This window comes from Phragmites australis, chromosome 4 (assembly GCF_958298935.1).
Source record: "Phragmites australis chromosome 4, lpPhrAust1.1, whole genome shotgun sequence".
Taxonomy (NCBI): domain Eukaryota; kingdom Viridiplantae; phylum Streptophyta; class Magnoliopsida; order Poales; family Poaceae; genus Phragmites; species Phragmites australis.
In genome coordinates this window covers 12,137,802-12,153,976 of record NC_084924.1, presented here as the reverse complement: position 1 = coordinate 12,153,976, position 16,175 = coordinate 12,137,802, and the positions used below count along the sequence as shown (strand labels likewise).

General features: G+C 45.2%; 1 protein-coding gene across 1 annotated transcript; it reads left to right on the top strand.

The window, feature by feature from the left end:
• Positions 1-6,737: 6,737 nt before the first annotated feature.
• Positions 6,738-8,131, top strand: LOC133914198 (uncharacterized). Its single transcript, XM_062357332.1, has 2 exons — positions 6,738-7,412; positions 7,505-8,131. The coding sequence occupies exon 1, from the start codon at positions 6,857-6,859 to the stop codon at positions 7,385-7,387; it is 531 nt and encodes a 176-aa protein (XP_062213316.1). The 5' UTR covers positions 6,738-6,856; the 3' UTR covers positions 7,388-7,412; positions 7,505-8,131.
• The last annotated feature ends 8,044 nt before the right edge of the window (positions 8,132-16,175 follow it).

The window sequence follows — 16,175 nt, the reverse complement described above, 5'->3', positions numbered from 1 at the left end:
AATATCACCGCCGCAGTAGCAATTAAGTTCATACGGGAGTTAATAGTGCGGTTTGGTAGTCCAAATCGCATAATTACGGACAACAAAACTCAGTTTGCCAGCAGTGCTTTCCAGGACTAGTACGAAAATATCAGGACCAAAGTTTGTTATGCATCCGTGGCACACCTACAGAGCAATAGATAGGTCGAAATGCGTCGGTGGCACACCTACAGAGCAACGGATAGGTTGAAAGGGCAAATGGAATGATACTGCAAGGGATCAAAATTCGGGTCTTTGATTGACTTATCAGCTATTCAAGATGCTAGGTGGATGAACTACCTATAGTACTCTGATTGCTACGAACAACTCCCAGTAGGGCTATGAGAGAGACCCCTTTCTTCCTTGTTTTTGGCGCAGAGGCAATACTTCCCTCCGAGATCGCCCTTCAGTCGCCTCGAGTGGCCAACTAATTGGACGATGACCAGGTGGCGTGACACAAGGATGATGTAAACTTGATCGAAGAGTTTTGCGAGCGTGCTCTAATCTAAGTTGCTCGATATTAGCAAAGCCTCAAATGCTATCACAACCGCAAGGTGAGGGAGCAGAGACTGATCATAGGTGACCTTGTCCTTAGGCAAATCTAGAATAAGGCCGGTCGGAAGAAACTCTCTCCGAGGTGGGAAGGGCCCTACAAAGTAGTCGATGTCACCCGACCTGGTGCGGTCAAGCTAGCCATGGAGGACGATCGTGAATTTCACAACTCCTAGAACATCATCCTGTTGCGCAAGTTCTACGTGTAGGATTGCTCAGAGACGAACTTGTTTCTGTATTTTGTAGAACCTTCCGGACGAGCATGGAATAAGACTAGTAAGTTTTTAAAAGTTCGAAAGACTAGACTCTCTATTTTGTAGGATGTCACGACCAACAAGGGACCCCCGTCGGACTACAGGACCTGGAGACCAGGAAGTTAAAACGACTAGTTGGTCGTGGGCTTTGGCACAGCGTGGGATCGCTGCTCACGCAATGGAAAAGGTACTAACAGCCTGGGATAATGACCACGAGGCTACATGTCCCTGCTCAGCCCAAGCGTTGGTCACCGCCAAGAGACTTATCGTGCCAAGAACTATCTTGCACTTTGAGAACCTAACTAATAGGCAGGATGGAACAATCACAGCCTACACGCTGTGACAGCACAGGGTGGAAACTCTTTGAACAGAAGCCCAGACCAGACGATCCAAAAACCGCAGGACCCTTGTATAATCTTCTGGCCATCAGAAAGGCCATCAGAAGTGGTTGAAACATTTTCATTAATGGAAAGGATTGGTTACAGATAGGACGATTACATCTGGTTAGACTAACTATCCTGTTACATGCATGTTCTTTCCCTCCTGACTCATGTGGTCGACGCACAGTTGGTAGAAAGGTTTCGCCTGACTCTTGTAACGTGTGGGGATCCACTAGCTCCAAGGGTTTAGAAGTATGTGGACCCCTACTTACCCTTGAACGAGACAAGGAACTTGTTATACTCTTTCCTGGGGTGGCAACTGGTCACCCTAGAAATCGGTTGATGGCCTGCATAGGGGCTAGGTAAGATGGCTAGTGCGGAGACTCTGCTGGAGCTATTGATTGACACTGGCGAACCCAGCGGATCCTTTTTCTACTCCTCCTCTATCTTCTCCTCTTTGTTGATCTCCTTCTGCAGAAGGTCCCAATCAATCTACTCCTCGTCGTTAGAGATGTCTATAACCTCCCCCAGGGCGACCACTCGGACCGATGATCAAATGGGAATGGCAGGGGGAGGCACTCTCTATAGTGAGGGAAGCACGAGGGTGGCCATCTCCAACCATGCGAGCAAGTCCTTGAGATTGTCTGCCCTTAGGGGCACCACCGCCAATGGAGCCGATGTCGGAGGCATCTTAGACGTTGCCAAATCCTTCAAACCCATCAACCTTCCCGACGAAGGATGGGAGGAGAACACCATGATCTTCAAGGAGAGTTGTCTTCTTGCTTTGCAAAAGGCATCGATGGGTGGCCAACTGGGTGAACCCCTGCTTTTATAGCCTAGCCAGCCATTGATTCACCTGGGGTGGAAGGCGGAAACAACATGGAAAATGTCCTCACGATCCTACCATTTACTACCCAGGAGACTCATGGCCACGCCCCGATCAAACCCGTGCACTTGTGGTGGCACCTAGGCACCAACACCCTAGTTTTTTATAAACATTCCATCATAGACATCTCACCCCAGGAAGTACTGAGGAATCTCAACCGGTGCTGCATCTGAATCGCTCAAAGTCCAACGGGGCACGTATGAGAAACCGAAAGCCCCTTCGGCCTGATAACATTCAATGTCTCTCTTTCTTCCTATCAGGACGCTTAACCTCCCCATGTGACGTGAAGTTCAGAGTCAAACTCTAAAAGCTAAACGACATCGGTGACCACTCTCTAGGTGGACTATGTTCCCTCGGGGTTCGAGTGGTGCAACCAAACCTAACCATAGTCAGGGGGGAGCTTGGGGGGCTACTGTCGGAGTATTGAGTAAGGGAGTGTCCTAGCTAACAGACCCCACAAGAGGTATGACGACCGACAAGAGATATTTCCTGAACCCTGGCCCATCGCGTGATCAGGTCCAAGCTCGCACGACCAGCACAAGGCTTGCACGACCAGCCTGCTTACGATATTATGAGATCCCGCGACCAGCCCTTGCTGGTCATGGGGCTAGTCCTTACCTAACCTATCTAATTGCATTTAATGCTATCTACTCATGTGTTTTCCTTCCCTAAGCACCACATCCAGTGAACAAAGCTATGGCCAGTGTGGTTGGGCACTGCCCCATTCCGTAGCATTAAATTCTACGGATGGGGCCTTGCGGACTGGCGTAGCACTGCACGGCTGATGAGATAGGGTCTGCAAAACGACCAGGAAAGTGGACAGTTTTGCAGGTAGACTCGTGGGGCGTAGGGACAAGATGACTTGGTAGACGATCTTACGGCGTAAGACGACGGGACAGGCCGGGCGACCAGGGAAGGCAAGTGTGGAGACGTTTCATGGTTAGGACAGGCACTCAAAACTCTCAGGGCAAGTTGGGCTCACTCGGTTCTCCAGGATATGATCTAAGAGTTGAATATCTAGCTAGGCATGGGTCTGCTAATCGGGGCCCACTTGTAAGTTCTCTCTCTCTGATATATAAAGAGAGGAGGACCCAATTTATAGAGGAGGATGGGTAACCGATTCATAAGCACTCATAACAAAATACATAGGACGTAGGGCTGTTATCATTTGGGATGCCTGAACCTAGATAACTTCGGTGTTCTTGAGTTCAACACACACACCAACGAACGCACACCTTCAGCATTGTTCACGCGCCCTTCGACCGCTACACTCCAGAATTATTGTCTGTGATTAACCCTCGATACTCTCTTTAAGGAAGTGCCCACCGCATTTAACAAGACAAAAATCATACAAAATATTACTAATGCCTTTATGTTTTTCTCACAACAGTCACAATGACTAATTGAAGCTTATGTGCAAAACAATGAACATAATAAGAGGAACTACTTTCTCTCATGATCGGTACTTGTAACCCATTTAACTCATCTTGTATATTGTTAGCACCATCATATTCTTGGCCTCTTACTTGCTTCAAACTTAACTTAAAGCTTGCAAAGAGAGAATCAATAGAAAAACCTGAGGTCAGATGAAGTTGTTTCCTTCACATGGACAAGGCCAACAAATCGTTTATTCATAATTCCAAATTTATCAAGACATCTCAATACCACTACCATTTGTTCCTTGCAAGGCACGTCCTATACTCATCAAATGGAAAATAGAAGACGTCATTTCCAATTTCTTCTAGAATGGGATACATAATTTCCTTTGCAAAGCATTCATTAATATCCCTCTATATTTCAAGAGCCACCATAAGACTATTACCTGCTAAATCATTACCCATCGTCTTGGCAAAAGTAGCAATCATGCTCTGTCAAGAAGTCATGAAACTCCAAGAAGTTTCCTTTGTTGTAGGACTCTTTCAACTCATCATGCCCCCAGAAAGGCAATCCTTGTTTCAATTGTCGTCTAGCAACATCAATTAAGCCATTTAGTTAAGTAAAATAAGCATTATTGGCAACTTCGATTTTTATCTGTATAGTAACATCAATGTTTTGATCCATTGTTAACAGAGCTTCACAAAAACTCATTGTTTGATTTTCCAAGCTACCGACTCCACCAACATATTCTTTTAACCTACTTTTCTATACTAACCATTCCAACCTTCCTCGACAACTGCTTTATACACGTCCTCCTCCTTATTGTAGTTCCTAAATAAGAGACAACAAAAGCAATATGCTATATATTTGGCAATACTGTATTCAAGCGAACTCCCAAATTCATCGAACCATTCTGGATTAAGGTATTTGGTTGACTGTACAAGGTGGTACATGTATAGAATGATGCGGGATATACTGACATGTCTGTGTTTGGTTTGGATGAGTGCCACCAACCCGTCCAGGATAGGGTGATACAGATTCTAAAAATATTCTAGCAAGATGTTAAACCATCTTGTGCGAAAAATTAGCCGAATGACCTCGTACAAACTCTGTCAGCTCTGGTAATTACAAGCATATTTCAACTTGGTTTCTCAAAACACCATCTAATTCCCTGTAGTCACTTATTCTTGGTCAACTTATTCCTCAGCCAGCAAATTTTTGATATTCTGAAGGACGTGTGCAAATACTTCCACTTTCTTTAGACCAAATTGCTCCCTAGTGTGCAGTATATCATACTATTTTAATCTCAACTTATAGCCCAAGATGGCAGATTAACAAACATCACCACGCTCCTGAAGCAAAATAAGACAGATTGATTGATGGAGGAAAATGCTTTTTCGGGTTTTGCATTCCAATAGAAGTTGTGCTTTAAGATGAGCTATGAAATACTATCAACTCAAGAAGTGTATGTGTATTCTGTTTGATTGGGAGCTAGTATTTTCTATGAAAAGAAGAACATTGTTACAAACAGTTATTGACAGTGCTCTTGGTTGGGATAGTAATCTGTAAGAGAAGTTCCATCTGTTTACTCTTTGTTTGACCGAAGGATTAAATAGTGACGTTACTGTGGGCAAATAAAAATAACTGGCTATGCAATTATGCATATATGGACATGCCATCTGAAGTGTTTTTAGAGGCTGGTCAAAAAGATTTTTCCATGTATTATGTTCTGTGCATGGCTTAGTTTCTAATATCTTACCACATGAACTTTACTGTTGAATCCTTTGCCCCATGCAAAAGTTTAGCTCTAGAAAGTTTGTTTTAGAATAGTTGCACTGATACGAGAGCTCCATGATCTTGATGTTCTGAAATTTTTTGTGATGGGTATGGATATTGGCATCGGAGATGCTTTTAAATTTTTTTATGGTAATAAATGTCCCGAAGCTAACTAAAAATTTGTGAACCACAGAATATCATTCCGGTACTATCAAATTGTGCACAGTTCATTGATTACTTTGTTTAGTAGTTATTGATTTTGAATTGCGTTTCGCTAATGTGGGCGCTAAGGTTTGATGAGTAGATTGTATTAGGAAAGCTGTTTGTGAAATCTGAACGAAATGATGATAGTAGTCCTAGTCATGTATAACTTGGGAGTTGGGACATCATGAAGTCAAGCTTGTAGCGATATTTGTAGTTCTGTTCCAGTAATATGTGGTATCCATACAGTTGCATCTTATTTCCTAGTGCTGATCAGGTGTTGTACATGCCTATTATTGTTTGCACGTTGTGGCAATTTTTGTTTGGCTACTGAATTATTTTTGTCGGAGAAAGTCATGTTCTTGGTGTATTGTTCATTACTGTCATAACTGCATACCGCTTCTCAGATTGCCAGCAGAAAGTGCTGTTACCGTCAAGCTTATCTTGATGTTCTTAGCCATTCTTTCCTGCAAATGTCACAGAATCGGAGTGATTTTTGGGAATGTTATATTCGGGCCACCACTTCAGAAGTACTGGGCGGAGAAAGCATCAACAATAGGTAGCAAAGGAAGGGCGAACTAGTTCAACCTAACAAAGTGTCCTCGCCTTTTTCCGTGTCAATGTTGTAGTTCTCTCTATCAAACACATTGTATGCTGATACTCGCACAATAATATGTATTTAGGACCTATTTGTTTCAGCTAGAGATTTTGAAAAGCTTCTTATAGAAGTTGGATTGTGAAAAGCTAGGTTGTAAAAAGCTAGATTATGAAAAATATTTAGGTTGTAGATTCTAAAAAACTTTGATGGACAGTTTAGTAAAATAGACTTTCACAATCTATCAAAAGTTGAGAAAAATTAGCTTATCAGATTCTCACAATTCAACCAGCAGATTTTAAAAAACTATAATAAAAAACCATCTGTTTATTTCAACTTCGAATTGTAAAATCTGAAAGCCACAATCTAAAACTGAAACAAACATGACCTTAGTTCCTTACTATGAGACTATGAGCTAGCTTCAGTTTGTGTTAGCATTGGTTGAATTAGTTGCCTGAGCTTTCGGGCATGAAGAAAATATTGTGTAATGCACAAAATGAGTTGAAATCCAAACCATAATTTGGACTATTTTTTTAGTTTCGTTTTCAGGTTGATCTCGTCGCAAAGAAGGCAGGATAATTTCATTGGATACACAATATTGGTCCCTGGGTGTCCTGTTGGGCCGTTTCTTGGAACTCCGGCCTGAATCGGCCCATCCAAGCACCCACTTTTCGCTTTCTGAACAGGGAGACTGAAGAACATGACCAATGTAGATATTCCCCGCGCATCGACAAGCCCTAGCCGCCCACTTTCCCCGCCAAAACAAGAACCTTTGCCTCCGGCGATCGCCGGAGCCCTGAAGTGAACCCCGCACAGGATGCCGAGAAAAGCGAAACCCACGGTCAAGCCCGCCTCCACCCCCGCGACCGGCGCCACGCAGTACTGGCTTCTCAAGACGGAGCCGGGGGAATGGTCTTGGTCTGACCAGGCGCGCGCCCCCGGCGGCGCTGCGCCGTGGGACGGCGTCCGCAACCGCCAGGCCATGAACAGCCTCCGCGCCATGCGTACCGGCGATCGATGCCTGTTCTACCACTCTGGTGCCGGCGCCGCCTCCCGCCGCGTCGTCGGCGTCGTGGAGGTCGCCAGTCCCTGGTACGAGGCCGAGGGCGAGGGCGAGGGGAAGGAGGCCGGCGGCGCCGTGGACGTGCGGGCGGTCGGGGAGTTCCTGCGGCCCGTCGCGCTGGGGGAGATCAAGAAGGCGGCGGGCGAGGTGGAGGGGATGAAGGGCTTCGCGCTGCTTCGGCAGCCGCGGCTGTCGGTGATGCCCGTGCCGGCGAAGGTCTGGGACTGGATTTGCGAGATGGGAGGGGGGTTTGTACAAGACGGCGAGGTTGAGGAAGAAGGTTGATGCTGTAACGATCAAGGCATGTAAGGTGCTGTGGCAGTGCAAGGGCAACCCTCATTTTGTGCTTACACTAAACTTGGTAAATTGTTCGCTAATCTTGCTGAATTGTTCTTGATGCAGGGTGACTTGTGCAGCTGGAATGTGGCGTTTTGTGGAGTCCTTTTGGCCTGCAAGGGGTGCTCAGGAGTTTTTAAGTTCCGAAGATCACATCGGAGGTATTCCGTGCAAAGTTCTTCAGTGTTTGCCCTCTCTGCACCGTAGTCCAGCAAAAACGCGGGTTACTAGTTAATCTAGGTAAGTTCAGTGGCTCATGTCGCAAGGGTAGCTTGGATCTTAGAGCTCTAAGATCGATAAGTGCGTGAGCTGTTGTGGGTGATTAGCTTTTGTTTAGCTTGTGACTTCCTATTCTGGGTAATCTACTTGCTGCAATGCATGGGCAGCTGGATACACGGTTCCCTGAAGTGTCAAGCAGGCACTTCGTGCTTTCGATGCTATGGCATATGGTTGACTGCTTCTCAATTACTAACTTTGCGATCATGATATCTATCTAGTTCCTGACAGACCTTAGATGCTCTGTTTTATTTCTCAAGTGCACATTATGAAATGCAGGTGGCACATTGATCCATAGTCCACATTTTTGTGCACAAACAGTTCCTCTGCAATTGTTCATTTGTCACTGGAAAATGCACAAGGAATTTATATCCAGTGATGAAGAACGCCATGTCTATAAGGTGCTCTCAGGAATTTACGCTAGAAATTCAGAAGGCAGGCCCTTGGATTGAAATTGACGCTCTCAATTTCCTCGAAACAAAATGCAGCTACGTGTGGCTTATAATATGGACACAAATGTGGTTGGTGAGCTCAGCGCTGGTTAAAGCTTTCACCCGTTCATTGTTTAAAAGTTTCTCCAATCTAGACACAGCCGAACAGGTCACACACAGGAGCGAAGCTAAGTTATGTTACCCTGGTGCACGTGCACCACGGTAAACGAAAAAATTGCATTAACTAACTCATTTTTACCCTATATTTAGTTTAAAGGCACTAGACAACACCACCATCACTCGCTCCGCCACCGGTCACACAACGTTTTTTGTTGTATGATATTCTTTTTAAGAAGAAAGTAAACAGAGCCATCTCTAAATTCTTTCGAAAGAGTGGCGACTCGGCTCGGCACCATTGGCGTGGCTGGGCAATGTTTCATTTGGCATACAGCTAGCCATGAGCCATCCAGCTTATGTGACATGACAAGCAACACCAGCTGCCAAGCTTGGTTTATTTTGGAAATAATTTAGGGTGGGTTTGTTTTCAAACTATATATGAAAAATGTTGAAAGGAAATGGCAGGTCACACTCACGCAGCCTCACCTATCCAGATTAAGATAGGAGCTAATAAAATAAGTGAGCTGTGTACAACTTTGGAACCGGGATGCGGATCTTCTGCAATAATGCACAGAGACTGACATGGGTCTGTAATAAAGCAGATCTTCTGTAATAATACTGTGTATTATTAATGATCCTGATCTTGGAACTGTATCCTCTTTCGCCTTCAATTCGTCCCATGTTGCTTGTCGGCGACTTGCTCGTTCCTTTGCTCTCTCTCTCTCTCTGGCAATGCCACCCACAGAAATGCTGCCAAATCTGACCGGCGCATTGAGTGCCAGCACTCCGAGTCCGCAAAGGATAACATCATCTCTGAATTCCTACCCATGCATGCGACGGACGGACCAATAGAGGAAGGCTGGAGAAACCGGTCAAGCTGCTTGCCATGCACCGAATCGAAGCTTCAAAGGTGCGTACCATGTGTACAAGTTGCACGGAGCGTGACGTTGTGCGACTGTGCTCACTTAGCCGAGGCCTGTGGCTGAAATGGGTAGGCAAGATCGCTAGCCAATTCAGTGGCTGCGATTTGAGAATTTTTTTAATATTACATTTTTTACGGATATTACAGAAATAATATCGAAAATAAGAAAATTTCAAAAATAATACATGTTCGGCCAACGGTTTGCGAAAACATATTTTCGCCATACTGTATGAAGAAAATAGGCACCGACGACAGGTTAGAGGTGCACGGCTGCAGCATCGAGATAATTTTCGTTAAACAGTATGGCGAAAAATAAATTTTGCCAAACCGTTGAACGAAAAATACCGCAGCATGGACCATAACTCCTGCGTGGGCCTGTGAACCCTGTCACCTGCGTCGAAATGGCCAAAAAAAATTCTTCTGTTGACAAAATATTGTATCTTTTTTTTTAATTTTGTGATTGAATTTATTTCTGAAACGGAATGGAAAGATGTAAAATAAATCATAGAATCGCTTGTCCGACAATAGGATATAGCTGATAGATATTATATGGTAGGCTACAAATAAAATCCGATAAAGAGGTTACATAAGCTGATAAACATTATATTTGATATGAGATTTTTCATCATAACGCGAATAGACCCTAACCATAAAGAGGTGTCGACAACAAACATTGGCATCTACGGTATGCCTAAAGAGTAATCTAACAGCGTGCCGCTACTAAACCAAATATATCTTAGGGAATAAAAATAGGCCGATATACAATAGATGCTCTCTACTGAGTGTACCTAAGATATTTGCCCTTTCTTTGGGCATCGGGCCTAGTTGTCTTAGCATGACAGGCCCTCTCCCGTTTTCGTTCCCTCTCTGCTTCGCTTGCTTGAGCCGCGACATGCTCCCTCACGGCGTTCCTGATGCGCTCATCCTCCTGCGGTTTCATCCGTAATTCCTCCCGATGTTGTTTGTACTCTCGGTGCTGACAAGCTTCCCTCCTCCACCCCATCTCTATATCCATCCACCATTTCTAGTCCTTATTTTGCTCCATATCAAGCCATTGCCTGAAGTTGCAGAGAGGTGGAAGAGACTAGACAAAAGAAATAAGAGGAGAGATTAGTAAGAGAGTGAATGAAAACGTATGGAAAAGCCCACATGAGTAATCTATGTCACTATACTAGTGGGTGCTTATATGTTCCATATCGAGACTTGTCGTACTCATAGTTGGCACATATGAAGAAGCGTAGGTCATATGTGTAGGATATGTCTTGGGACCCGCGAAGCCTACAAAGACCGCCACAGAAGTATATCGGTGGTTCGACCCCTTGGGGGATGAAAATCCCCCAATATTTTTTTGGTGGGCTTGGTAGAGCTGGAAGATATTTCGGTTGAGGGAGCTGAGTAAGGAGTGGTCTATCCATAGATGATGGTGGGGTTATTTATAATGAATGGGGACTGGTGCATGGACAAAGGGGTTATCCTCGGCCATCCTATCCACCTGCATAATTCGATTGATTGTTATTACCGATAATAAATGGACAAAGGATGTTCAATATGAAATTAGAGAAGTGAAAAAAAATTACTAACTCTGAACTGCTCCGACCACTGCTTCTTGGGGTCATGCTTATGATGCTCCTCAATGGGCGACACATTTAGTGGCTCAGGTAGAACTCCCTAAAACCTCTCAAATAAGTCATGCTGCCAACCAGCTGGAGTGACCGAGGGACCGATCGGTTCACCAGAAATCGGTAACCCGGTCAGTATGGAGACGTCCTGCAGCGTGACTGCCATCTCCTCAAACGGCATGTGGAACGTATGTGTCTCCGACCTCCATCGGTCCACCAAAGCTGAAATAAGGGAAAGGTCATACGGGAACCGACGTGACCGCTCTAGTTGGCCATCATCCTCCTGACCCTCAGCCACCTGATGCGGACTTGCGTCCTCATTTGTGGCCTGAAGCATCCGTGCAAGCGGAAGAAGTCTTGTATGACCCAACATGCAAATACATGACCTGATTAGTTACGACAAATTAAATCATCTGTATAAATTGAACCACTTGTACAAATTGAACCATTTGTACAACCTTTCGAACCAGTCTAGGTGCAGTCGTCAAGCCGTCTTTGGTGCACGAATCCGTAAAACAGTAATACTCGAAGCGTCGCACATGGCCTGTATTGGTGACACAGGAACCAGGGGTCCCCGAGTCCCGAGGCCAGATCAGCATATTGCCATGTGGCGCCCTCCCGCGGAATCACCTCCGCGAGGTACGAGAAGACTAAGTCCCAGGAGAGGGTGCTCGGAGCCATGAACAGTGGTTCCCGAGCACCCGAGTTCCCCGATGACCCAAGAAGACCCAAGTGCCGGGAAGAGAGTGCTCGGGGCTGCGAACAGTGGCGGCCGGGCACTCAAGTCCCCCGACGACCAAAAAAGACAAGTACCGAGAAAGGGGTGCTCGGGGTTGCGAGCAGTGGCCCCCGAGTGGCCCCCGAGTACCCCGAGGACCCAAGGAAAGTCAATTCCGGGAGAGAGTGCTCGGGGCCGTGAACAGTGGCCCCCGAGCACTCGGTTCCCCGAGGACCCGAACAGTCAGTTCCGGGAGAGAGTGCTCGGGGCCGTGAACAGTGACCCCCGAGCACTCGGTTCCCTGAGGACCAAGAAAGGGCATATCCGGGAGAGAGTGCTCGGGGCTGCGAACAATGACCCTCGAGCACTAGGTTCCCCGACGGTCTCAGAAGTCTTTCGCTGGTGGCCTCCACAGAGGTCCATCGGTGAGGTGTTAACCAGTGAAAGGCCCGATGCTGCATTTAAGAGGGCGCGTGGCCTGTCACCTCTAACTGCTCCTCCATGCTTGCCGTCAGTCCCTGCCACAGCCTGGCAGGGAGGCGTGGGGACATTTAATGCACGGGTCCCATCGCGGGACATCCGGCGCGCCTCGGGATAACATCGCGAGGCCCAATGCGCCCCACCTGCCGCCTTGCTGTGACAAGTGTACAAGACCGAGCGGGCACGCCGGGCTGCTCGGTGGCTGCCCAGTGGGCCCTCTCCGCATCGTCCATTGCAGAATATCATGATGACGAACAAGACCGGATGGGGGCGCATTTTCAACCCTCCCCATCACTTCGCACAACAGCCCATGATGGTTGCTTTCCATTTATACGCCTCGAAACTCGCGCCCTCCCTTTCTGGTCACACTACCGCCCGACGGGTATTTAAGGCGGGGCGGGCTACCCGGAGAAGACAAGTTAAGGAAAAAGAAGTTAGGAACCCAGTTGACACGGAGCAACCGCCAGGACAAGTTGAAGCACAGAAGCTCAGATCACCGAAGAACAAGGAGCCCGAAGCTATAGGCTAGACAAGTATTCTTTTAACCAGCAACATCTCTGAGAGACATTCTCAGAGTATTTATAGCATACACACATGAGTAGGATGTTACGCTCAGTGCGGCCCGAACCTGTCTAAAAAGCTCATGTGCATTTACTACTTCTGCATCCGATCATTCCATCCCACCTGCATCGCGTTTACGCCCATTTATTTCACCCGCAAAACAGATTCAGAATCATCCCCCCGGCCGAATCTCAAAGGGGGTCCCTCCGGATCCCTGCTTGAGGAGTTCACCCTCCGACAGCGTGTAAGAAGCCACTGTGACGCTTGTCCACAGAATGGTCGAGAAGCTTGTACGGCGCCTCTATCTCTGCGAAAACAGACCAACATATACCATATAATTATTGTAAATTGATGATCACATAATTAATATGTCAACAACATAAACCATACATAAACTACTTTATATGACAGAGAGAACATAAATAATACATAAATGAAAATACTTAGTTTTTACATTAAGAAAATAAAAAGTATACAAATAATACCACTTAGTTTTTACATCAAGAACATAACAGTTACACAAATAAATAAAGAAACACATTGTTCTTAAATAGCATATCCGGCAAGGTCTGCCCTAGTCCTGTGCACTGCTTGTCCTCCACGTGCAACTATCTCACTTCTACTACTAGTGGATGGTCCTGTTCCAGCGTCGCCGTGGTTAGAGTGTGGGAAATCCTTTGCCTTGTGACCATACTCATCACACTCATTGCATCTCCTCACAGGGCCACCATCGTCAGCTTCATCCATATCGTTACGAATACACCTAGTCTACGGCCGACCACCTTTTCCATAGGGATGTCTAAGCAACATCATAGGGAGCAGACATATCAGCATATCTCTATCATAAACTGTGAAGTCACCATACGCACTGAATCCATGGAACTCTCCAGTCCAAGTCAGCACCACATTTCCCTTCGAGTAAAATGGTGACACGTATACTGAGCTCCCCATAAACACTTGTGATAATACAACCAACAAATGAGAACATGGGACATGTAAAAGCTTCGGTTTGTTGCAGGAGCATTCGCATCATCCATTGAAAACTTGCCCTACGTTCACCTCCTGCGTTATAATTTTGGTATTGCTCCCCACCCCTCCTTTTGATCTCAGGGTTATCTCGAAGCGGTGCTCATTGACACCTATGCTACAAACTATATGTTGTACTGCCTTCGTGTTCTTATTTTAGAGGTACTCCATCATCCGTTGGACATACAGTGTATGCATTGTTGTACAATGACTCACAGCAGAAGCATGCCTCTTCTGGTAGTAACCAATAATGCCGTACAACATTCCCTCAACAATTGCAACAACAGTGAGTCCACGCAACCCTCTGATGACCTAATTGTAAACCTCTGCTATATTAATAGTCATGACGCCATACCTACCAAATAACATCAAAACAAATATGTATCAACTTTCAAATATACTAGCTCATACTACACATATTAGATAAAGACGTGACCCAATACACGAACCTAACACCTTTGGTGTCATAGAGTAAGGACCACTTCTCCTTTGGCTCTGCCTCAATCTAGTGCGAGAAACATTTGATGTTTCTTGCTGACCTTCTTCTCATATTAGGAGGATAAATGCTTTCTCCAATAGGCGGTAGTACCTCCAGAACAGTGTCATCACCAGTAGCTGGCTCCTTATTTCTCTCCTGCACGTTCGTCCTTATTTCCTTATCCAACTACTTCCACAAAGCATCGAACTTGCCACTTTGGTTCTGCCTGCACAGCCTCTTGAACATGTCCATCAGTCATTTGCTCTTGAATTGCTTGTGGAAATTTGCTCCCATGTGACGCATGCACCACCTATTCTGCAGGTCATTCTAAGGGAATGGCTCACTTAAATCTTCTTGCAGTGTCTTTATAGCAGATAAGATCCCAGCATACCAATCATGTATGATGCAAACGTTTGGTCTATCACGGACAACCTCAACCTTAAGATGCCTAAAAAATCAGAGCCAGCTCAACCTGCTCTCACCCTCCACAAACGCAAATGCTAAAGGAAGTATCTAATTATTTGCATCAACATCAATTGCAGTGAGAATCTGGCATTTGTACTTCCCAGTCAAGAATGTACCATCCATGCAAAGCAACGGACAACAATGCTAGAAGGACTGAATACACTGACCTAAAGAAAAAAAAAGCACGCTGGAAAATTCTAGGCTGGTTTTCATCAAGTTCAGTCTCCTTGAAAGCAGTGTATGTGCCAGGGTTTCTGACCTTCAGAATTTCAAGCACGCGGACTAGGTTGCAATAAGAAGCCTCATATGTACCCCACCGCTTCTCCAAGGTTTTCTGCTTTGTACGCCAAGTCTTTTGATAAGTAATCTCATATTTGAACTGTCGTAATATTGATCGTTGGATGAACGAGCATTCCATGTCTTGCTTCTGAATAATCTCAATGAACAATTCATTTGCAACTAGTGTAGCAGTGAGGTTGCGGTGCTTTCGACCAACATTTTTCAGCATACAATTGTGTTGAACTACTCTTGATGCTACCCAGTGGGTGGAATGCTTCGGCTTGTATGCATGAACATAAAAGCTGTATCCAGGAGTTCTGCACTTCACACTGTATTTTCCTGGGCTTAAGACAGCAACAAATACCTCTCTGTGTGATGTCACTGCCCACCATACCACTGCATCCTTTATTTCAGACCGATTGGGGAACACCTAATTTAGGTGAATCATACTTGAACCATATTCTCAAGGGGAGTTATGGTTCTCCATAACTTGCATCCTCACTTTGTTAGGCAAGTTTCATTCTTCTGGGATGACAATATTAAAGCAGTCATCGTCTTCATCATCCTCATTATCTTCATCTACATTTACAGATTCCAATAAAGCTTCTTCCTCATGAATTGCGTTACGGTCCACGTTCTCGAGCTCAACAATGATTTCTTCAATTTCCTCCCCTATATCAGCATAACCCTCCTCAACCTCTGTCGCTCGCCTATACACAACAACCTCTGTCTCAGTCGTCTGTATTTGTTCAACTTCCTCTGTCGACACTGCATGCTCACATGTATCATCTTTTCCCACTGATGTTGCTGCACTGCTACTATCATCCATGTCTCTTGAACATGGTTGCACCAGGATATTGAACTCAGCCCAACGCCGCCTGCACCACTCCAACCATTTCTACCACTTGTCCGTCCGATACACCGACTTTAACTCCTAACAAACCGGATTTAACGGGTACACATGCATTGTACCGTAACAGAATAAATCTGAGGGTCAAGCTAAAAGTATTGTGTGAACTATATTTTCATTTTCTTCATCCTTGTATCCTCAGGATTTGGGTGCTCAAGGATTGTAAATAAAAAATTACTCAAATCAACATACCTGATGGATAGTTACGGATTTAACTATTTTCATAGAATACTTTAAGATTTATAGAGTTTGACATAACTGTCACTAAAAATATATCAATTAGAAATAAAAATAAATTACATTCATACATTACGACTACCTTAAAATTGACTAACGCAATGACTATACCGACCCACCGTTTCTTATTCTATAATGAAAAGTACTATAATCTTCGTTGCCTAAAATCTAACCAATATTACTGTCCTAAATCTACATCGAGATATCATTATTACATA

Coding starts and splice junctions, on each gene's coding strand:
- LOC133914198 (XM_062357332.1), top strand. CDS start 6,857: ATGCCGAGAAAAGCGAAACCCACGGTCAAGCCCGCCTCCACCCCCGCG.